General features: G+C 36.3%; 1 protein-coding gene across 4 annotated transcripts in view; it reads left to right on the top strand.

The window, feature by feature from the left end:
* The window catches only part of STAP1 (signal transducing adaptor family member 1), a 30,253-nt gene extending 12,192 nt beyond the window's left edge, over positions 1-18,061 (top strand). Inside the window, exons 3-9 of one of the 4 annotated variants that reach the window (XM_061145862.1) lie at positions 2,015-2,128; positions 4,171-4,227; positions 7,195-7,367; positions 9,049-9,177; positions 13,707-13,776; positions 15,077-15,173; positions 16,654-18,059. In XM_061145862.1, the coding sequence (XP_061001845.1) occupies positions 2,015-2,128; positions 4,171-4,227; positions 7,195-7,367; positions 9,049-9,177; positions 13,707-13,776; positions 15,077-15,173; positions 16,654-16,688 (675 nt within the window). In that variant the 3' untranslated portion in view covers positions 16,689-18,059. Of the gene's footprint in view, positions 1-2,014; positions 2,129-4,170; positions 4,228-7,194; positions 7,368-9,048; positions 9,178-13,706; positions 13,777-15,076; positions 15,174-16,653 lie in introns of all 4 variants that reach the window. The other 3 variants (XM_061145864.1, XM_061145863.1, XM_061145865.1) reach the window with 3 other exon arrangements.
* Positions 18,062-18,225: the final 164 nt, after the last annotated feature.

Below are 18,225 nucleotides of genomic sequence, written 5' to 3'. Positions count from 1 at the left end.
AGACCAACTGCTTAGAAAGAATGTTTTTATTATACTAGAATAAGATAGAAATGTCTTAATAGGATCCTTATAACCAGCAGTATGTCAATCCTGAATATTCATTTGAAGACTGATGCTGAAACTGAAGCTCCCAACACTTTGGCCACCTGATGCAAAGAGCAACTCATTGGAAAAGATCCTGATGCTGGGAAAGACTGAGGGCAGGGAGAGAAGGGCATGACAAAGGATGAGATGGTTCAGTGGCATTACTGACTCAGTGGACACAAGTTTGAGAAAACTCTGAAAGACAGTGAAGAACAGGGAAGCCTGGCATGCTGTAGTCCATGGGTTGCAAAGAGTGTAACACAACTGAGTGATTGAACTGAACTGAACCAGTAGCATTTGGTAAATGCTGAACAATGGCTTTCCAGGAAAAATTATATATAAACATATATATTTATTATAGATATTACTGATACAGAGAATGTGTAGTACACAGTAAAATACATACTCTTTACTAACTTCCATATAGGCAAAATTCTCACAGAATACTTTCATTGATTTTTCTGAACCTGTATCTGTAGCCAATTTATTATTCAATTATGATTTGACAGATGGAGTTGTTTTCTAATCTGCTGTTTCCCTAATATTTTTATTGTCATTAAATATTATATTTGACATGAATGTTAGCCAATGTTTTTGTTTACATTAATGAGTAAGAGGCAAGCAAAGCAATACTTATGTATATAAGAATGTCACCCATTTGTCAATGACATGAGCAACATCTTTGTTGAGTGAGATAATGATTTTTGAATTATGGAAGAATATTTTGTCACTTTTTGTTCTGTTTACAATGAAAAAGCTTGAGAGACAGCAAACTTTAAAATTTCATCTGCAATACTGACATTTCCCCCTTCACTTTCTGGTTTAGATCAGCAAACTGTGGTCTTTGAGCCAAATTTAGCCTATGACCTGTTTTTGCATAGTCTATGAGCTAAGAATATTTTTCATATTTTTTAAAATTTTCTTTTTATTTTTCACATTTTAAAAGTGTTGTTTAAAAAAACGAATAAGCATTTGCAACAAAAACTGTATATGAACCACAAAGCCTAAAACATGTCCTATCTAGCCTTTGTAGAAAAAGTTTGTGGGCCCCTTGGACAGTTAACAAAACAAAAGCTAAATCAAACTTTAATTTGTTGTTGTTGTTGTTTAGTCGCTCAGTTGTGTCTTGACTCTTTTGAAACCCCGTGGACTGTAGCCCACCAGTCTCCTCTGTCCATGGGATTTTCTAGGCAAGAATACTATAGTGGGTTGCCACTTCCTTCTCCAGGGGATCTTCCAGACCCAGGATTGAACCTGAGGCTCCGGCACTGCCGGCAGATTTTTTACTGCTGAGCCACCAGTACGGTTTGCCAATTTTCATGGTGTAAAACCTCCGACCATGACTATTTCACCCTATCGATGTTATTTCACTGTACATGGGGTTGGAAAGAAAGGTTTAGCAGCACACCATCACAGTACATTTATAGCATTTTCACTACACAGAAATGAAGATATAAATAAATACAAGAGCACAGAGAATGCTATATACTAGGGTTGGCCAAAAAGTTCTTTCACATTTTTCTGTAACCATGAAAAACCTGAACAAACGTTTTGGCCAACAAGATAGTAATATAACTAGGAAAACAGGAGTTTTGAATTTTAATTACCTTTGTTGCTAATATGATTTAATTTTGTTTATATAATTTAATTTTTAATAATGGCTATGCTTGACAATTGGCTTGCAAAATTCCTGAAAATTTCTCAACTGGCTTTCGCAAAGTATGAGCCAGTTGAGTCCACCACCACATAATAAATTTTCCAACGCCTTCCGGGTTGGGAAGGGGTGCCACACACAGCTGAAAGCCAGGATACCATGCCAAGTACAAATAAGTTGAAATGAAGTTATTATTTATTTTCCTTCCTGCTAGAATTAATATCAATATATATTACTCATGAAGTAATTTAATGAGATTTCCCTTTATCTTTGCAGTATGTTGACAAGTTAGATATAATAGACCTTACATGCCTTACTGATCAGAATTCAACTGAAAAGAACTGTGTAAAATTCACCCTTGTTTTGCCAAAAGAGGACGTACAATTGAAGGTGAGTGAGAAGAAACTAATCTAAAACAAGTCATATTTATAAATAGCATTCACCTCTTCAAAATCTTAAAAGGAATTAAAGAGGAATTATGTGAGGCGCACCAAGTCCTGTATTTTGTTAACATTTCTTGTCTTTTGCCAAGAACCATAGTTTTCTAAATAAGAATTTGAAAGGGCACATTCCATGTTTAGTATACAAGCACATTGAAACCATATATTTCTGTCCTCTGGCAAAGTCAGAAATCCATCCCACCTGGTGTTTTTAGAAAGTTTTTCTTGAATTGGCATCTAGGAACTCGCATTCACTGAGTTCCCAGATGATTCTGAGACATGTCCAACATAATGTATGTTTGGAACTACTGAAGTAGACAAACTCCTATTTCACAAATTGAGAAACATTCTGCTAGGAAAATGGCCTATGTTAATCAAGAATACAAGTGTAAGAAAAGCCAAAGAAATACTGGACACCTGTTCATGTTTATGGAGACTATGAAGTCAAGACAACTAAATGCAAAGTGTGATAGTGGCTTGGATACTGGATCAGAAAACACAAGCTACAAAGAACCATTAGAAAATTGAATGAGAATTGTTACATATACTCAATTTGTGAAATATGGACTTAATCTTGTAAAACTCTAAACTCTACACAGGCAGAGATCTGTTTGTTAAATTTACCACTGTATATCAGTACCTATGTAGGAAAAGGTTTTATTCTTGAATTGACATTGAAAGTGAGCCAGTGAAAGTCAGCCAACAACTGCAACATAGAGAATTAACTTGTAATTGAATAAGATGTAGTTGGATTTAATCTTGACAGCGTTGGTCCTTTAGCTTCAGTGTACCAGAAATCACTTGTACTCAGGAAATGTGAGGTCCCATTCCCAAGCCTGGGCCTCTGAATATGTGTTTTAAGCAAGCTCCCTGGATAATTCTGATGTGGCATTTAGAGTATAACCTTGGAGTCAGATGCCCAGATTTGAACTCTGGTTGTTTTATTTGTTAGTGTACAATTATAGGCAACTTACTTAACCTCTTTATTGCCTTGGTTTCTTCATCTAGAAGTAAGTCTTGACTCAGATGTAACCCTCTTACTGAGGCCTACCTGGACCACTTTATTAAAATTGCTGCTGTTTTCCCTCTTCCCTCACCACTAATGATGTTCCCAATCTCTCTTAATCTTGCTCTACTTTTTATTTTCTTATTTATTTCCACTTGAAGTTAAAACATTTACTCACGATTATGTTTATTATTTATTCCTTACTAGACCCTAAACTCTAAGAGAATAAGGAGTTTTGCTTTATTCTTAGGTGTAAACTAGTATATAAAAGTGCCTAGCACTTAAAAACACTCAATGAGTATCTATTAAATGAATAAATCTGTAAAATGAAATTTTTTTAAAAAGTCATTTTTTTGCACAATTGCCATGATTAAATCAGTTAATATAGGTGAAATGCTTAGAACAGTAGCTGCCACTTAATAATAAGCACTTAATAAATGTTGGCTGTATCAGTAATATTTAGAGCTAAGAATTGGAAGCTTTTAAGGTAACTTACTACTTGGTTGCCTCAAACTTAAAGCCAGTCAGTGTTAAATATCAGTAGGGGGAGTAACTGTGAACTGACAACTGCAGAAATAAGTGTGCTAACACTGACATTTTTTAAAATTAAATAAATATGTGCAATTTTACTTGTTTAATAAGCAAACAGATTAAAGCTATTACTTCTGTCTTCTGACAAAAGAAAATGGTATGGAAATATTTCATAACAAATACACAATAATGGTTCTAAGCAAAAAGGAAATTGAATTATTGCTTAACTGATTTTAAGTGGTTTAAAAAATACTTGACTTTTTAAAACTTTGTGCTTCAATAGAAGACTATGCATTTTGTCAATCTTGCTGGGTTTTGAGGGCTTACATATTTGAGGTCTTATAAAACAGTCTTATGAAATTCTAAAGTTATTCTAAGTTAATAAAAGTATTAATGTTCATAGTTATTCATGTCTTTTCCTCTTTGTCCTTACCTGTTTTTGTCTTCATCTTTAGACAGAGAATACAGAAAGTGGGGAAGAATGGAGAGGCTTCATTCTTACAGTAACAGAGGTAGGAAGGACATTACTTTTGATTGATTCACTCATTCGACAAATATTTACTGACTGAACACTTACTATGAGCCATGATGGCTGAAGGGATTGATTTTGTAGTAATTGAAAAGTACAGATATAAACCTTTACACTTACTCATGAAATTTTTATTTTTAATGGGTGAATGAAAAGGAGAAAATAAGCAAGAAAACAAACAAGAAAATTTAAAATTGTGATAACCATTATGAAGAAAATCAACAGGGCCATGATTCTAGCTGGTGAATAACAGGTGGTCAGGGAGATCTACTTTTCGGTCTTATCCTCTGGACAATCCTTTGTGTATTCTCAGATTCAGAGCTACATGGCATCTTCTAAAATACTTCCAGCTCCTTTTTATTCATTTAATACATACTTATAAAATGCAGAGATGGATTTTATGCATGTGCTGTGCTCAGTCACTCAGCCACATCTGACTTTTTGCAGCCCCGTGGACTGTAGCCCGCCAGGCTCCTTTGTCCGTGGAATTTTCCAGGCAAGAATACTAGAGTGGGGTGCCATTTCCTACTCCTGGGGATCTTCCCAATCTAGAGATGGAACCCGTGTCTCTGTTGTCTCCTGCATTGTCAGGCAGATTCTTTACCACTGGGAAGCCCCAGATTTTATGAATAACATAGGCAATATGACAGGGACAGACTAACAAAATGAAAAGTGACCTTTCAACAATTTTTTAGTCTTAAGACAAAGGGAAGCTTATCTGTTCAACTCTGTGGCATCTTATCTGAGACAAACAGTAAGATCTACCTACGAACAGTTATAGTCAGCTGTTGCAGCAAGATAAATACCATTATTTTAAATAAATCCACTAAGAAACATGAGGTACTTTGAAAACCAACTCCCTAAAGGGCACCATGTTTTCTAATACTCTTAGGGGACGTGAAAATTTCCCATGTTTGTCAGGGAAAGATAAACACAGACTTTATCCAAAGTTAGTTTCTAAGTAAAGGCTTTACATTCACATGAAATAAGCACTGCACTTTACAAAGATGATGGATGCTGGTTCTTTCAGCCAAAAACAAATAGAAGTTGGAGGTTCAACTACCACATAGCAAAGTCACAGGAAGCTAGAAGAGTGGGATTGTTAGAGATATAAAAGGAGTATTGACTTGAGGGGAGGGAGAAACTCTTTGGGGAACTGCATTCCCTCCCTCTGTTGTGGAAAGTCAGTTGTGTGTGTGGTCTGGCACTTCTTACACTGGAGTACAATATCCCAAAGGTATGTGGTTAGGCATCAAGTAATACACTAAAACTACTGGGAAAAAACTTGGGTTACATTTTTCCTAGAACACCATATTTGACTTTTTGGCACAAAATGTTTGTTTTTAGTTTTTCCCGTGGGGTAAGGATAAAAAGCATTGTTTTTTAATTAAAATTGTGCAGAATTAAAATAAAATTCATGTGAACTTTCAAAAGGTGACAATTTGCCTGAAATGTTGTGCTCTATGGTAGTGGTTTAGTTGCTAAGTTATGTCTGACTCTTGTGACCCCATGGACTGTAGCCCGCCAGGCTCTTCTGTCCATGCGATTTTCCAAGCAAGAATACTGGAGTGGGTTGCCATTTCCTCCTCCAGATCTTCCCAACCCAGGGATCAAACCTACGTCTCCTCCTGCATTGCAAGTGGATTCTTTACCACTGAGCCACCAGTTGTGCACAATGTTCCCAGATCACTCTGTGTATACATTCATATCATACTGTCGTCAGGGCAACTTTAGTAAAAGTTTCAGGAACATAGTCTATAGTTGAAAGTGCAGAGATATTGCTTTTGAATTAATTAAACTGGAGTTTGAATCCTGGCTCCTCAATTTTCTAGCTATGTGACCCTGGACTAGTTATTTAATCTTTCTGAGCCTTTTTCTTTTTTTCCCTTTAATTTGTAAAATAGGAATAGCAATGTCTATCTTGTAGCATTGCTGTGAGGATTTGCAATAGCATGATGCTTGGGACATAACAGGCAATTAATAAGGGACAGCCCTTTCATCAGTTTTTCCTCATTTTATTTTTTTTTTCTGGATTGATATATAAGGGAATGCCTTACTGATTATTAGTTATCCAGAAGAATACTCTTAAGATTCATTAGATAATGTGTAAATAGAAAATGAAGTTCTAGTGTTTTCTTCCCACATTCCAAAGAACTTTCTTATACACCCCCTGGAAAGTGTGTACCCTACTCTGGAGCTCAAAATGATAATCAGACACAGCTGATTATTTAGGCTATGTAGTTTCACGTAAAGAAAAATATTCTTAAAAAAACAAAACAAAACAAAAAATTCTACCATTTAGATTATAACTTCCAAGAGTACATAGCTGGACATAATGAAGTCTAAATCATTATGAATACAGGGTATGAATACAGCTAAGGTGAATATAGATGACTCAATCCAAACACATTTCTAGAAAAGCTATTAAAAACAAGTTATTAAAAAACCTTCGTAGGTAGAGCAGTACCATAACTCTAACGTGAGTGAAAATTCAAAATCTAAACACAAATACGTCAAAAATATAGATCTCTGATTGCTGATTCTCATTTAACAAATATTTCTCTCAATTCCTTTAGCCACATGGCTGGGGGAACTTATTCCAGGTTACCTTTGGGACAGCTGGGCACCTTGCAGGTGCTCTGGGACTTCCCTGGCAGTGAGATCCAGTGAGCTCAGAATTTAAAAATGAGAGTTTTGTTGTTACTTGAATCAGCATGTAGTGCCAGGTACACTTTGTTTTGGACCAGACCAAAAGGAATGTTTCTTGGAAGAAGGAACTAGTTGGTTCAGAGGCAGTTCTAAGACACTAAGATCCTTTATGCATGATCCTCTCCTTCCATCTCTGTTAGGTAACTGAAGTTTCTTAGGACCAGAACAGGCACATCTTTGCTAAAACCAGTTAGTTACTTGGCTGCCTTTCTTGTTTGCCTACTGCTTTAATTGGTTTCAGCTGTCAGTTCCCCGACACGTGTCACTCCTTCCTGGGCAAGTAATTAGACTGCATGAAGTCCTAGAGAAAGAAAAGAAGAGGAGGATTGAGACAGAGCGGACACCGAGCTCATCTCCAGAAAAAGGGAAGCAACCATTTGAAGATTATGAGGATGTACTGAACCCTATGCCAGCGTAAGTGCACCATGAACTCGAGTTTACTTATTAGGTTGTTAAAAGCTTTCTAGTTATCAAGGAGAGCTAGTCATTGGACTCATTAAACCAGGAACAATAACTGTCTTGTGGATATACAGTATATCTCTGAGCTCTTGAGTTCAAGCCACATTTCCTCTTCTATGTTGTATCAACAAAATGCAAAACGGAGACTTGAACTAAGTTTCTTACCACAGGGGAAATCCCCTTCCACCCACACCTTTAGACCAAATAGATATTTTTTTTTCCAAAGAACAAACCTAAATAAAAATTCTATGTAGAAGGAAGGAAAAGATGTTTTCTCACCATGAAATTCTATGATTGACTGAGTTTCTATCAGGAAATTGGACCAAAGACTCAAGATACCTGAATGAAAAGTTTTCCTCAATGGGTCAATCAGTGACTAGTCTTGAGCTTGTACTTTGAAGAAGACACCATGTGAAATGGGCAAAGTGTTATTGGAGATGAAAAGGCACAGAACATTCTAACATCAGCAACAGTCTACATTAGTTTTTTAACTTCTTATATTGTTAAAAGTGTGACTAAGACGGTGAACTCTGGAGTCTAGGTTTTCTTGTCAATGAAACTTGTCCTGGTACCATCTTTGACATCAGGTTCTGACATGTATTCCATCTGTACTACAACCACTGAAAACTGCTAGCCATTCTCTTAGCTGAAACCAGGATTAATAGGTTAAAAGTCACACAGACTGCTTCTTTTTCTTTTTTTGCTCAAATAATACATGTTTATTAGAGACAAATAAAAAGAAGATTAAACTCACTCCTTGTCCCACCTCTCAGAAATACTTTTTCAATATCTTGGTGTATTGCTTATGAGTTAAATTTTTTTTCTGTTGAAAAACCAGACTTTTCAGTGACTACAATATTTACTATAAGTGCAAAAGAATAAGAATTGCTTTCTAAAAAAAAAAAAAAAAGAAGTGCTTTCTACAAAATCTTACACATAAAAATACTACCAATGCCATTAAAAAGCCATATTATACCAAAGGAGTGAATTCAGACAAACCCTTAAGTATGTTATCTAAAAGAGATCATACAACAAACTGTATGTATATATACATTTTTCTTTTTATAACTCTGAATTTTGTATTGGAGTACAGCTGATTAACAGTGTTGTGATAGTTTCAGGTGGATAGCAGAGAGACTCAGCCATACATATACACGTATCCATTTTCCCTCAGACTCCCCTCCCATCCAGGCTGTCCTCAGCAGATATAGCAGTATAGCAGACTTCCTGTGTTATACTATATATATCTATGTTCTGTATCCCTGAGAAGAAATCACCAACAATTATTATTTATCTAACAACCTATTATAAACTGAAACTGGAAATATATTGTTATCTTAGACTTTCAAGTGGTAATGGTAAATATATACTGATCAGTAGATAACTCTTCAGGTCTTCATTGTTTAAAAATAAAGGCTTTGGAGGAATAAAGGAAGCAGGGCCTAAGTATTATATCCGCATACTCCCAGTGGCACAGGCTTGTATTAATAGTAATTATATCACATTAACTGTAATAATAAAGCTGGAAATGGTAATAAAAGTTAGTAACCGTAGCTCTTAGAGTTCTTTTAGTAGCCTCTTTTCAAGTAATGATCTTCATCAGTTAAAAAAAAATTTTTTTATCTCACCTCTGTAGATGTTTTTACTTGGTGTCCCGGAAAGAAGCAACTGAGATGCTTGAGAAGAACCCTTCCATGGGAAATATGATCCTGAGGCCCGGCAGTGACAGCAGAAATTACTCCATCACCATCCGGCAGGAGATAGAGTATGTTTAATTTTACAATGTATGGAATTGTTAAAAACATGATTATCACTTTAGAAAGCAGTCATACAAGTTCAGATCTGCACCTGCTATGTGTTTCATTGGGGATAAACATGTGAACACAATAGGGAGGGAATGTTATATAAACAATGCTAGTCAAAACTAGTATTTGTAGTAGGGAAGAACAGTGAACAAATTACTTTGGTCCTGGATATAGTTCTGTTATTCATTCGCTCACTCATTTCAACAAATATTTATTGAGCAACTATAAGCCAAGTGATACTCTAGATACTGAGGATACAGCAGTGAACAAAATCCTTGGTTTAAGGGATGCCCTAAGTCACAAAGCTGAGCCCAGTTCTATGGCGTGGTGGCTCCTGAGCCTGTCTCTTACCTGTGTAGTATCTGATCAAGGCAGTGACTGGATGGAGCCACTCTTAGCTAGGAGCAGACCCTCAGGTTGGGGGTGTGGGAGAAAGCAGAGGCAGGTACCCCGAGGCCCTGGCCCTTCTCCAGCAGTTCATGAACTTGGCATAGAGCTTAGAATTGTTAGCATCGAATCTGAAGCTGAGACTGAAACATTTCAAATCCTAGCTGTGACAAGTCAAACACTCCATATCTGTCACCTCTCTCCAAATGCACTCCCCACCCCCAACCAGTCCTTGGAAGGTACACACTCTGAGTTACTCTCTCCTTCTCCTTGTATTTGTCCCTCAATTATTACACAGCATTGTTTTATGTTTTTAAGTTTTATGGAAATGATGTATAATACCCACCAACCTACAGCTTCATGTTTACCCTGAGGACATGCTTTTGGATTAGTCCATATTGTTACTTGGAGATCTTGTCCTCTTGTAGGTCAATATTTAACTCTTCTTTAATGCTCTTCAATAATATTTTATAAATTTTTAATAGGGTACTGTATATATTTTGTTGGATTTTATTCTGAGTCATCTTAAGGTTTTCTAAATGAAATTTTAAAAATTTGAATAAAATAATTCTTAATTAGCAAAAAACTTTATCTCACAGATTTTTAAAAAGAGAAATATAATCTAACTACTTGAAAGTTAAATTAGATCACATAAGTGATTGATTTTTTTCTTTCATACTCTTGGTTAGATTGAGTGTTTGATTCACTTACATGTGAACCCTGTGCTGCCATTCTGCATGAAAGGAACAAAATCCTGAGATCTAATGGCTCTTCAAAGACTGTATATTTCCTGTACAATAGTAGCAAGATCTCTTTTAGTGTGGTCTAAATTAGTTCAACTTTCAAATTTGCATTTTCCATATGAGTGAGCTATGAGAAAGAACAGAGTTTTCTGCTGTAAATATGGGTTGTGACCAAATGCATTGAGTTTCTATTCTTAGGATATGGGGTTTAATGTCAGTTTTCATTCATATTATATTTAAGTTACATTTAACCTCATTAGAAAGAGTCTGGCAAAGGAGTTCATATCAAAACTACCTAAGTTTAATTTTAGTAAACATACTTCTAGTTTAAATTCATACAGAAAGTCATGCTTGTATAGCTGATGGTCATAAGAACTTCTACATTTCATAAAACTGATTTTCTCTCCACTCTCAAGAAAAGTTGCTATCTAGAAAGCAAGGAGTAAGGCAGAACGGTCAAAGCAGAGTATTTTAACACAAGAGTCAGTATGTGGTTATTTTGGCTTTGGGAATAGTTTATACTTGATGAAAGTGCCTAGGAAAAATTTTAACTGTTTTTGCACAAGTATTCCTTAACAGCCAGATATATCCATGATGTAAAGGATTATTATATGTGTTCTCCTATGTCTCAAAATAGGTCTTTTAGGATGCCTGGATTTAATATCTTTCTTAACAGGTCATCTAATTTTAAAGGATAGCAATTAAAGAGAGCAGTATAAGTTAAGCCTGTTAGATTGTAGCATCCAATGCAAAGACTTTGGCAGAAATCTAGACTATTAGGAAGCACCTGTGTTACCCACAAAACCAATTCACTCTCTTGCAGGTTGTAGGAGAAATGTTCTTTCAGCCATGCAAGTTTAGACCCCTGTGTCTGGTAAAACGCTAGCTGAAAAGGACAAGTTGGTTTACAAAGCCATACTTGAAAGTAAAATTATCTCCATCTGTTAATAAATCAACTGTGGGGGGAAAGATTATAGTTCTCAAGAAGAAACAAAAGTCAGTCAGTGGCAACTTATCAGGTGACTCCTCTCTTGACATAAGATATCATCCACCTTCACTCAGCCCAGTGATGTGTGAATTATAAGACACAAAGCTATTCTTACAACAAGCTTCACAATTTGGTTTTGTTTTCTCAGAATTGTTATGAGTACATGGCAAGTTAGAAGTATAAACTCTTTTGGAAGCCATTAGCAAGAAAGCAATAGAAAACATTTACCCCAAATTCCTCTGCAAAAATTGGGGTCAGAAGCTAAGATTTTATAGCCACACTTAAGGCCACACATTTTTTTTTTAAAGACAGTTAACTTCTTTTATGAGGTTAAAATCAGGACACCTCAGTAGAGCAAATTTAACACTCTAGTTTTTTTCCTTCCTCTCCCTTTATTCCTTTGGAAAAACAAAATATCAAAGCAAAGCACAGGTCTGAAGTGAGTAAAAACTCAAGTGACTTTGGTGGAATTTTTTTCGTATCTTATTTTTGGCCTTAGAACTTGGTCTTACTAGTTAAAAGTTCCAAGAGGCTCTTAACTTTTGCTGCTTTTCCTCCCACAACTTTGCCAGGGATGATAATGATGATGGTGATGATGCTATGATGGTTATTATTAGCAACAACAATCACTATCCCAACTTATGGGGTACATTTGTGGGTGTTCTGTTGAGTGTTTGACAAAAACTTCCTTCAAGCACACTAAAAACAGTATTTTCCATGTTTTATCAGTAAAGAAGCTGAGACTGACAGAAACTAAGTTAAAACAATGCATTTAAAAAAGTAGTAAAAAAAAAAAAAAAAGCTATAATTTACCGAGTGTTTACATGTGACAGACACTGTACTAAGGATTTTTCAAACATTAATTCAGAACAGCACTGTGAAGAAAGGCATTATCATTTCCACTATATAGATGGAAGAAATGAGGCTCAGAAGAGTTCACACAACTGAACCAGAATTTGAATCTAGATCTTTCTGTTTATAAAGGCCATGCCCTTCAAGCTTTCTATCAGCCTTCCAAGAAATAATAATCACTTATTTCATAGGAATAAAGGAATTCCAGCTGGAATTGGTGAGAGTTTTCAAAAGTATGATTAAAAAGGTCTTTCATGTGGGAATAAAGGAAAGCCAGAGTCAGACGCCCCAGAGACGGTAGCTGTAGGGTCTCCTCTGTCGAGAGCTCCCTCCACCGGCCTGTGACTGACTCCTCTCGAAGGTTCAGCTCTAGGGGCTACACCTCTCCCCCTTAGGAGGGAGGAGGGCTCGGTTTTATCGTATGTTTTTAGAATAAAGCTTTAGAATAAGCCATCGGAAACAACTGTTAGCTGTTTTCCAACGTGATACTCAATTAAGAGAAGATCTGGATATTACAATAGATGAGGGGATAGTTTCTTAGACAGAATTATAGATTAGTTCTAGAGGAATGTGATCTGGAAATGGAGAGAGGAGTGATGTAAAAGAACATGGGAGGCTCTGTAGACAATCTGAGAGATAATTCTGCTTGGGCAGCTTCTGTAAACTGGACAGGTGTTGAATTAGTCTGTCTTTCAAGCAAATGGAGGCATAATAAATGCTATTAACTTTTTAACATTAGAGAAGTCTTGGTTCTGACACTACTGCCATATGAATCAAGAGAAACATACTGACTTCTGCTTTCAGTGGAAATTAGTTCTAGCAAACAGCACTGTTATATGTGGTACTAATACTTTAAAATTCAGTTTTATAAATATTTATTCTGTGCCTAATGCTAGAGTACAAAAATTGACTATCCCTTTTAATATAGAGAATATGTATTTTATATGTGTATGCCTACATAGGATTTTATGTTTTCTACTTTAAATTACTAGCATTAAAAAAAAATAGTTTCAGCCTGAAAGATTTTCAGCTCTTGATTCCTTTTTTCATCTGTTATTCTTCCTCATTAATCCACTCAATGACCCAGGTTTCCTTTATCCTAAGTGTATAAATGGGCTTCCCAGGTGGCGCTAGTGGTAAGAACTCGGCTGCCAATGTAGGAGACATAAAAGATGTGGGTTCAATCCCTAGGTCGAGAAGATCTCCTGGAAGAGGGCATGGCAACCCACTCCAGTATTCTTGCCTGGAGAATCCCATGGATAGAGGAGCTTGGTGGGCTACAGTCCATGGGGTTGCAGAGTCGGACACAACTGAATCGACTTAGCACACAGAACACAAGTGTATAACCCCCTAAAAAGAGCCACAGGAAATGGTGAATAAAACCCCCCACCTCTTTTTGGCCAAACTAGAATCATGGGAACACAGTTTTCTACTGTACAGGGGATACTTTATACTCACTTTAGTTTGATCTGATCCTGTTGTGTACTCAAATAGAGATGAACTTCTTTTGGTTTTTCAGCCTGCCAAGAATCAAGCACTACAAAATCACGAGTGTAGGGGAAAACTACACTATTGAATTGGAAAAGCCTGTAAGTAGCTATTTCCTTGTTGTTGATTAATTTTCTTCTGCTCCCTCCCAAACACCTACCTTACAAAATTCAAAGTAAGGTGGAAAAGCAGACTCTCTGCCTAGGAACATAGTGCTGCGAAACACAGCCATGTTAGGAGGCCCTAAAGGTGGCCCACATCCAGGGTGAGAACCCAAATGCAGGAGGCGGCGGAAGAGGCAGTGTAGAAGACCATCTTCCATCAATTCTTGCCACTTCTTTCTTTCTCTAAAAATCTTTTTCAATACAGTTGTCTCAAGGAGAGAAAAATATTTTTTTACCACCTATTTTACATTCTCTAATTAGAAGTATATAGTATTCCAATATGCTTATTTCTAATGGGAAAAAAAAAATCTTTCAGTGTCTGGTCCTTTAATACCTACCATGCAGAAAGTTCAGAAATTCCCCTTTTAAAAGTAACAAGTAGTGAAGAATGGATTGTTCTTGTCTTCAACCCCTCTTCTACCCCAACTGACATATAGTATTATCACCATTCAATACTATGTTAGGCACAGAGCCAAATACTCTACACACACCACCTAATTTAAGTTTGATCACTACTTCAAGTCAGCACCTATTGTACAGGTGGGAAAACTGATATTTACGCTGGTTTCAGCCCAGAAGAATGAAGTAATGTGGCCTGCAGTCTAGGATGCTGGGGAAACAGAGTGTCTCTGATGTTAGGATGCAGTGGTGGGAATCACCCTGTTACAATGAGATATTAAAATACTAAGTTTTCTGACTTCAAAGGGGTCTTTAGTTTCAAGGAGAAGAAACCAATTTTCTTAAGGCTAACTTAAGCAAAAAAAAAAAAAAAAAAATTTAAGAATATAGAAAACTCATAGCATGACCAGAAGGCTAGGAAACCTTCAGGGACTAGGAAGCAGGTACTTGTTCTAACCATCATCTGATTAGGAATCTGCTTTCTTGTTCTTCTACTCAAGTTCAAATTTCAGGAGAGGAGCTTTTTGGGCCTAACTTGAGTCACACTCTCATGCAACAACTGGGAAGGATCAGAGTATCCAATTATTGGCCACCAAATTGTATACAACAGGAAAGGGGTAACTTCCTAATAAGGAAGAAGAGATGTTTGTATAGGAGAAATAAAATTCATGAGTAGGTAAAATCTTGAACATTCAGTAAGCCACTGAAGTGAGGAACTGACATGATTTCCTGGAGGATAGGAAATACATAGTAATCTCCACTAAATTTCATTTGAGCTTTCTCTTACTCTATCATTAACACAGGCAACATTGAGACTTCTGTTCCTTTCTTTATACAGGTAACACTCCCAAATCTTTTCAGTGTCATTGATTATTTTGTGAAGGAGACACGAGGAAATTTACGACCATTTATATATTCAACTGATGAAACCCTTGGTATGTTCTTCACTTCACTGTTGTATTAAAAAAGAGGAAAACAAAATAACAAAAGACCTATATATGATTTATAATAGCCACCAGGTAGGATTATAGCCTACTATAATATAGTAGTAATAATATAGTATTAATCCTATAATACTATAGGATTATAGTCTATGGTCTGTTATATCCTGGTGGGTAGAGTATAGGCCCACTCTGGAGGAAAAAACCCTGAGGCATGTACTGTAACTACTAGCTTCACTCCATCGTTCTACTCAGCTTTATCAAATAAGTTTGATAAGAAGAAAACCATACAGAGGAAACCAAACGGAATTTAAAGGTATGGTCTGTCAACAGTGTCAGATGCTTGAGACAGATGAAAATGAAGATTAAGGGGAAACTTGGGATTGGTCATTAGACATAATGACTCGAGAGAGAAGTCTTATTCAACTGTAAAGGCAGAAGGTAGAGTGCAAGATAACAAGGACTGAGTGGGTGGCGAGGAACTACAGATAAAGATTGTAGTTGGGATTGGCTACAGAATTTGTGGGCCACTTGTTCGTAAGTTATTAAGAATTTCAAAACAGTGGTAGCAGACTGTTAAAACAAGCATGGGACCCAATGCCAGTGCACAGTTCACATGACCACAAAGCTGGCCCTGTTTGTAGTCCAGTTTTTGGCAAAGCAGGGCAGGCTGGATATGACAGTTTCTTTCCATCCTTTTAAACAATTCCTGGTACACATGATCACTTGACAAGCTTTAAGCAGCAGAGAAAAAATATCTCCAGCTCGTATGGATTCAGTTATCAAAACAAACTCCTGTTCCTACAGATTATGAGGCAAAACAACTTGTTTTGGTTACCTGCATCAGGGCATATCTGGAAAGTCTACTAATTAAAATGACAGCCAAATTTAAAAGTCCAAGTTTTAAAACATGGGTATGACTCTTGTGATAGCAAATAGCTTTAACAAACTCAGAGTCTGAAGGAACTTTAGAAAATTATCCAGTAGTGTCTCATTCTATATAGGAATCAATACAAAAAACATTTCTAAGATGTTACCACTCAACTTGTTTGCAAATTCCTAATGACAGCTGCCTCACTGATTTTTGAGGCAGCATAATTCACTTTTGGTTAGCTCTCATTTTAGAGCATTTTTTCTGACTATTAAGTGTGAAACATTCTCCCTTTAACTTATACATATTAGTCCGACTTTTGACTTTAAAATGACACATGGTTTTAAAAAGCCCATCAAATATTTAAAGACTACCACCATGTCCCAGTATCCCTCTGTCCTCTTATAAATTATTGGTCCCATTAGCTCTCTCCCCTTATCTTTGACCTTCTCTACCTTGCAATATAACCACAAATACTGAACATATTATTATAGGTATGATGGCATAATACATTACCTGGATTCTGTATAAGAAAATACCACCTAGCAGAAATCTCTGGGAATGTGCTATTAATGTGTTTTTCTTTTCTTTTTTTCCCTCCAGAGACGAAAGGATTTCCTGTGACATCTTTAAAATGATTTTTTTAAAGGAGGGGGGGAGGGTGGGGAAATCCCAACATTTTTTTTTTTCTCCATGGATGATATTGTGTCAGTTATCTAATGCTATGTAACAAACCACCCCTAAAACATGGTGGTTATATCAATGACCACTTTACTTACTCACGATTCTGCACATTAGCAACTTGGATTCGATTCAGTTGGGCAGTTCTTCTGCTAGTATCTTGATGTCATTTGTAGGACTATAACCAGCTGGTGGCTGTACTGGAGCTGGATGGTCTAAGTTGGCTTCATTCACACATCTGGTGCTGGTGGTCCGCTGGGCCTGGCTGAACCATTCTCTTCATGTGGTCTCTAATCCTGAAGAAGGTTAGCTCACGTTCTCTCATGTGAGAACTCAGAGCATTTAAAGAGAGAAGGATAGCTGCATGTCCTTGGGCTAGGAATTCTTAGTGATGAGAATTAAGTATGGCTCTCTTGGAGCGCTCATTATAGGAGAAATTGTGAATTGAATAAATAATTTCGAGTGTGATATATCTCATATACAAGGGATTATTTTTCTTCCTTTAAAAAATTTTATTTAATTTGCATACAATAAAATTAAATTTTTGGTGTACAGTTCTGTGAATTCTGACTACCATCACCACAATCAAGATATAGAAAGTTCCATCACCTCAAAAAATGCCCTATGTTCTTTCTTTTTAGTCAATTCTTCTTCTCAGACACAGTCCCTGGCAACTACCCATCTGTTTTCCATTCCTACAGTTCAGCATTTTTCCAGAATGTCATATAAATGGTACCACAGTCCAGAATCTTCTCGGACTTATTTCTTTCACTCATTATAATGTCTAGATTCAACCAAGTGTTGTGTATTATAGTTCACTCTGCTTTATTTATATACTATCATTTATATAGAATAGTATATAAATACTGGGGAAAATTTCACTGTAGGGAGGTACCAGTTTGTTTATCCATTAACCAACTTAAACATATGAGGGTCATTTCCAGTTCTGGGCAATTATTAAGCTACATAAATATTTGTACACAGATTTTTGTGTGAACATGTCTTTATTTCACTTTGGAAAAATATCTAGGAATGAAATTACTGGGTCAAATGATACATGTATGTCTTAACTTTATAAGAAACTGTAAAACTCTTTTCACAGGTGGTCTTACCTTTATACACCTCTACAATGTCTGAGAGCTCTGGCTGCATCCTTGCCAGCACTTCATCTTATCTTTAAAAAAGTTATTCTAGTAAGTTTGTAGTGGTATCTCTGTGGTTCTAATATGCACTTCCCTAATGATTAATGATGTTGAGTATTTTTTCATGTGCTATTTACCATTCATGTAATCTAATTTGGCAACATATACACTTAATTATTTTGACCATATTTTTATTCGGTTGTTTGCTTGTTTTGAGAGCTCTGTTCATATTCTGAATACAAGCCCTTTGTCAGATAAATGATATGCAAATATTTCATTTTGTTTTTCACTCCTTTAAAACCATCTTTTGCAAAGCAGAAGCCCAACTTTTGCTTCTGTGGATTGCACTTTT

Source organism: Dama dama, chromosome 6 (genome assembly GCF_033118175.1).
Source record: "Dama dama isolate Ldn47 chromosome 6, ASM3311817v1, whole genome shotgun sequence".
In the NCBI taxonomy this organism is placed as follows: Eukaryota; Metazoa; Chordata; class Mammalia; order Artiodactyla; family Cervidae; genus Dama; species Dama dama.
Note: the sequence above shows the minus strand (reverse complement) of the source record. Positions and strands in the feature narration are given on the sequence as shown.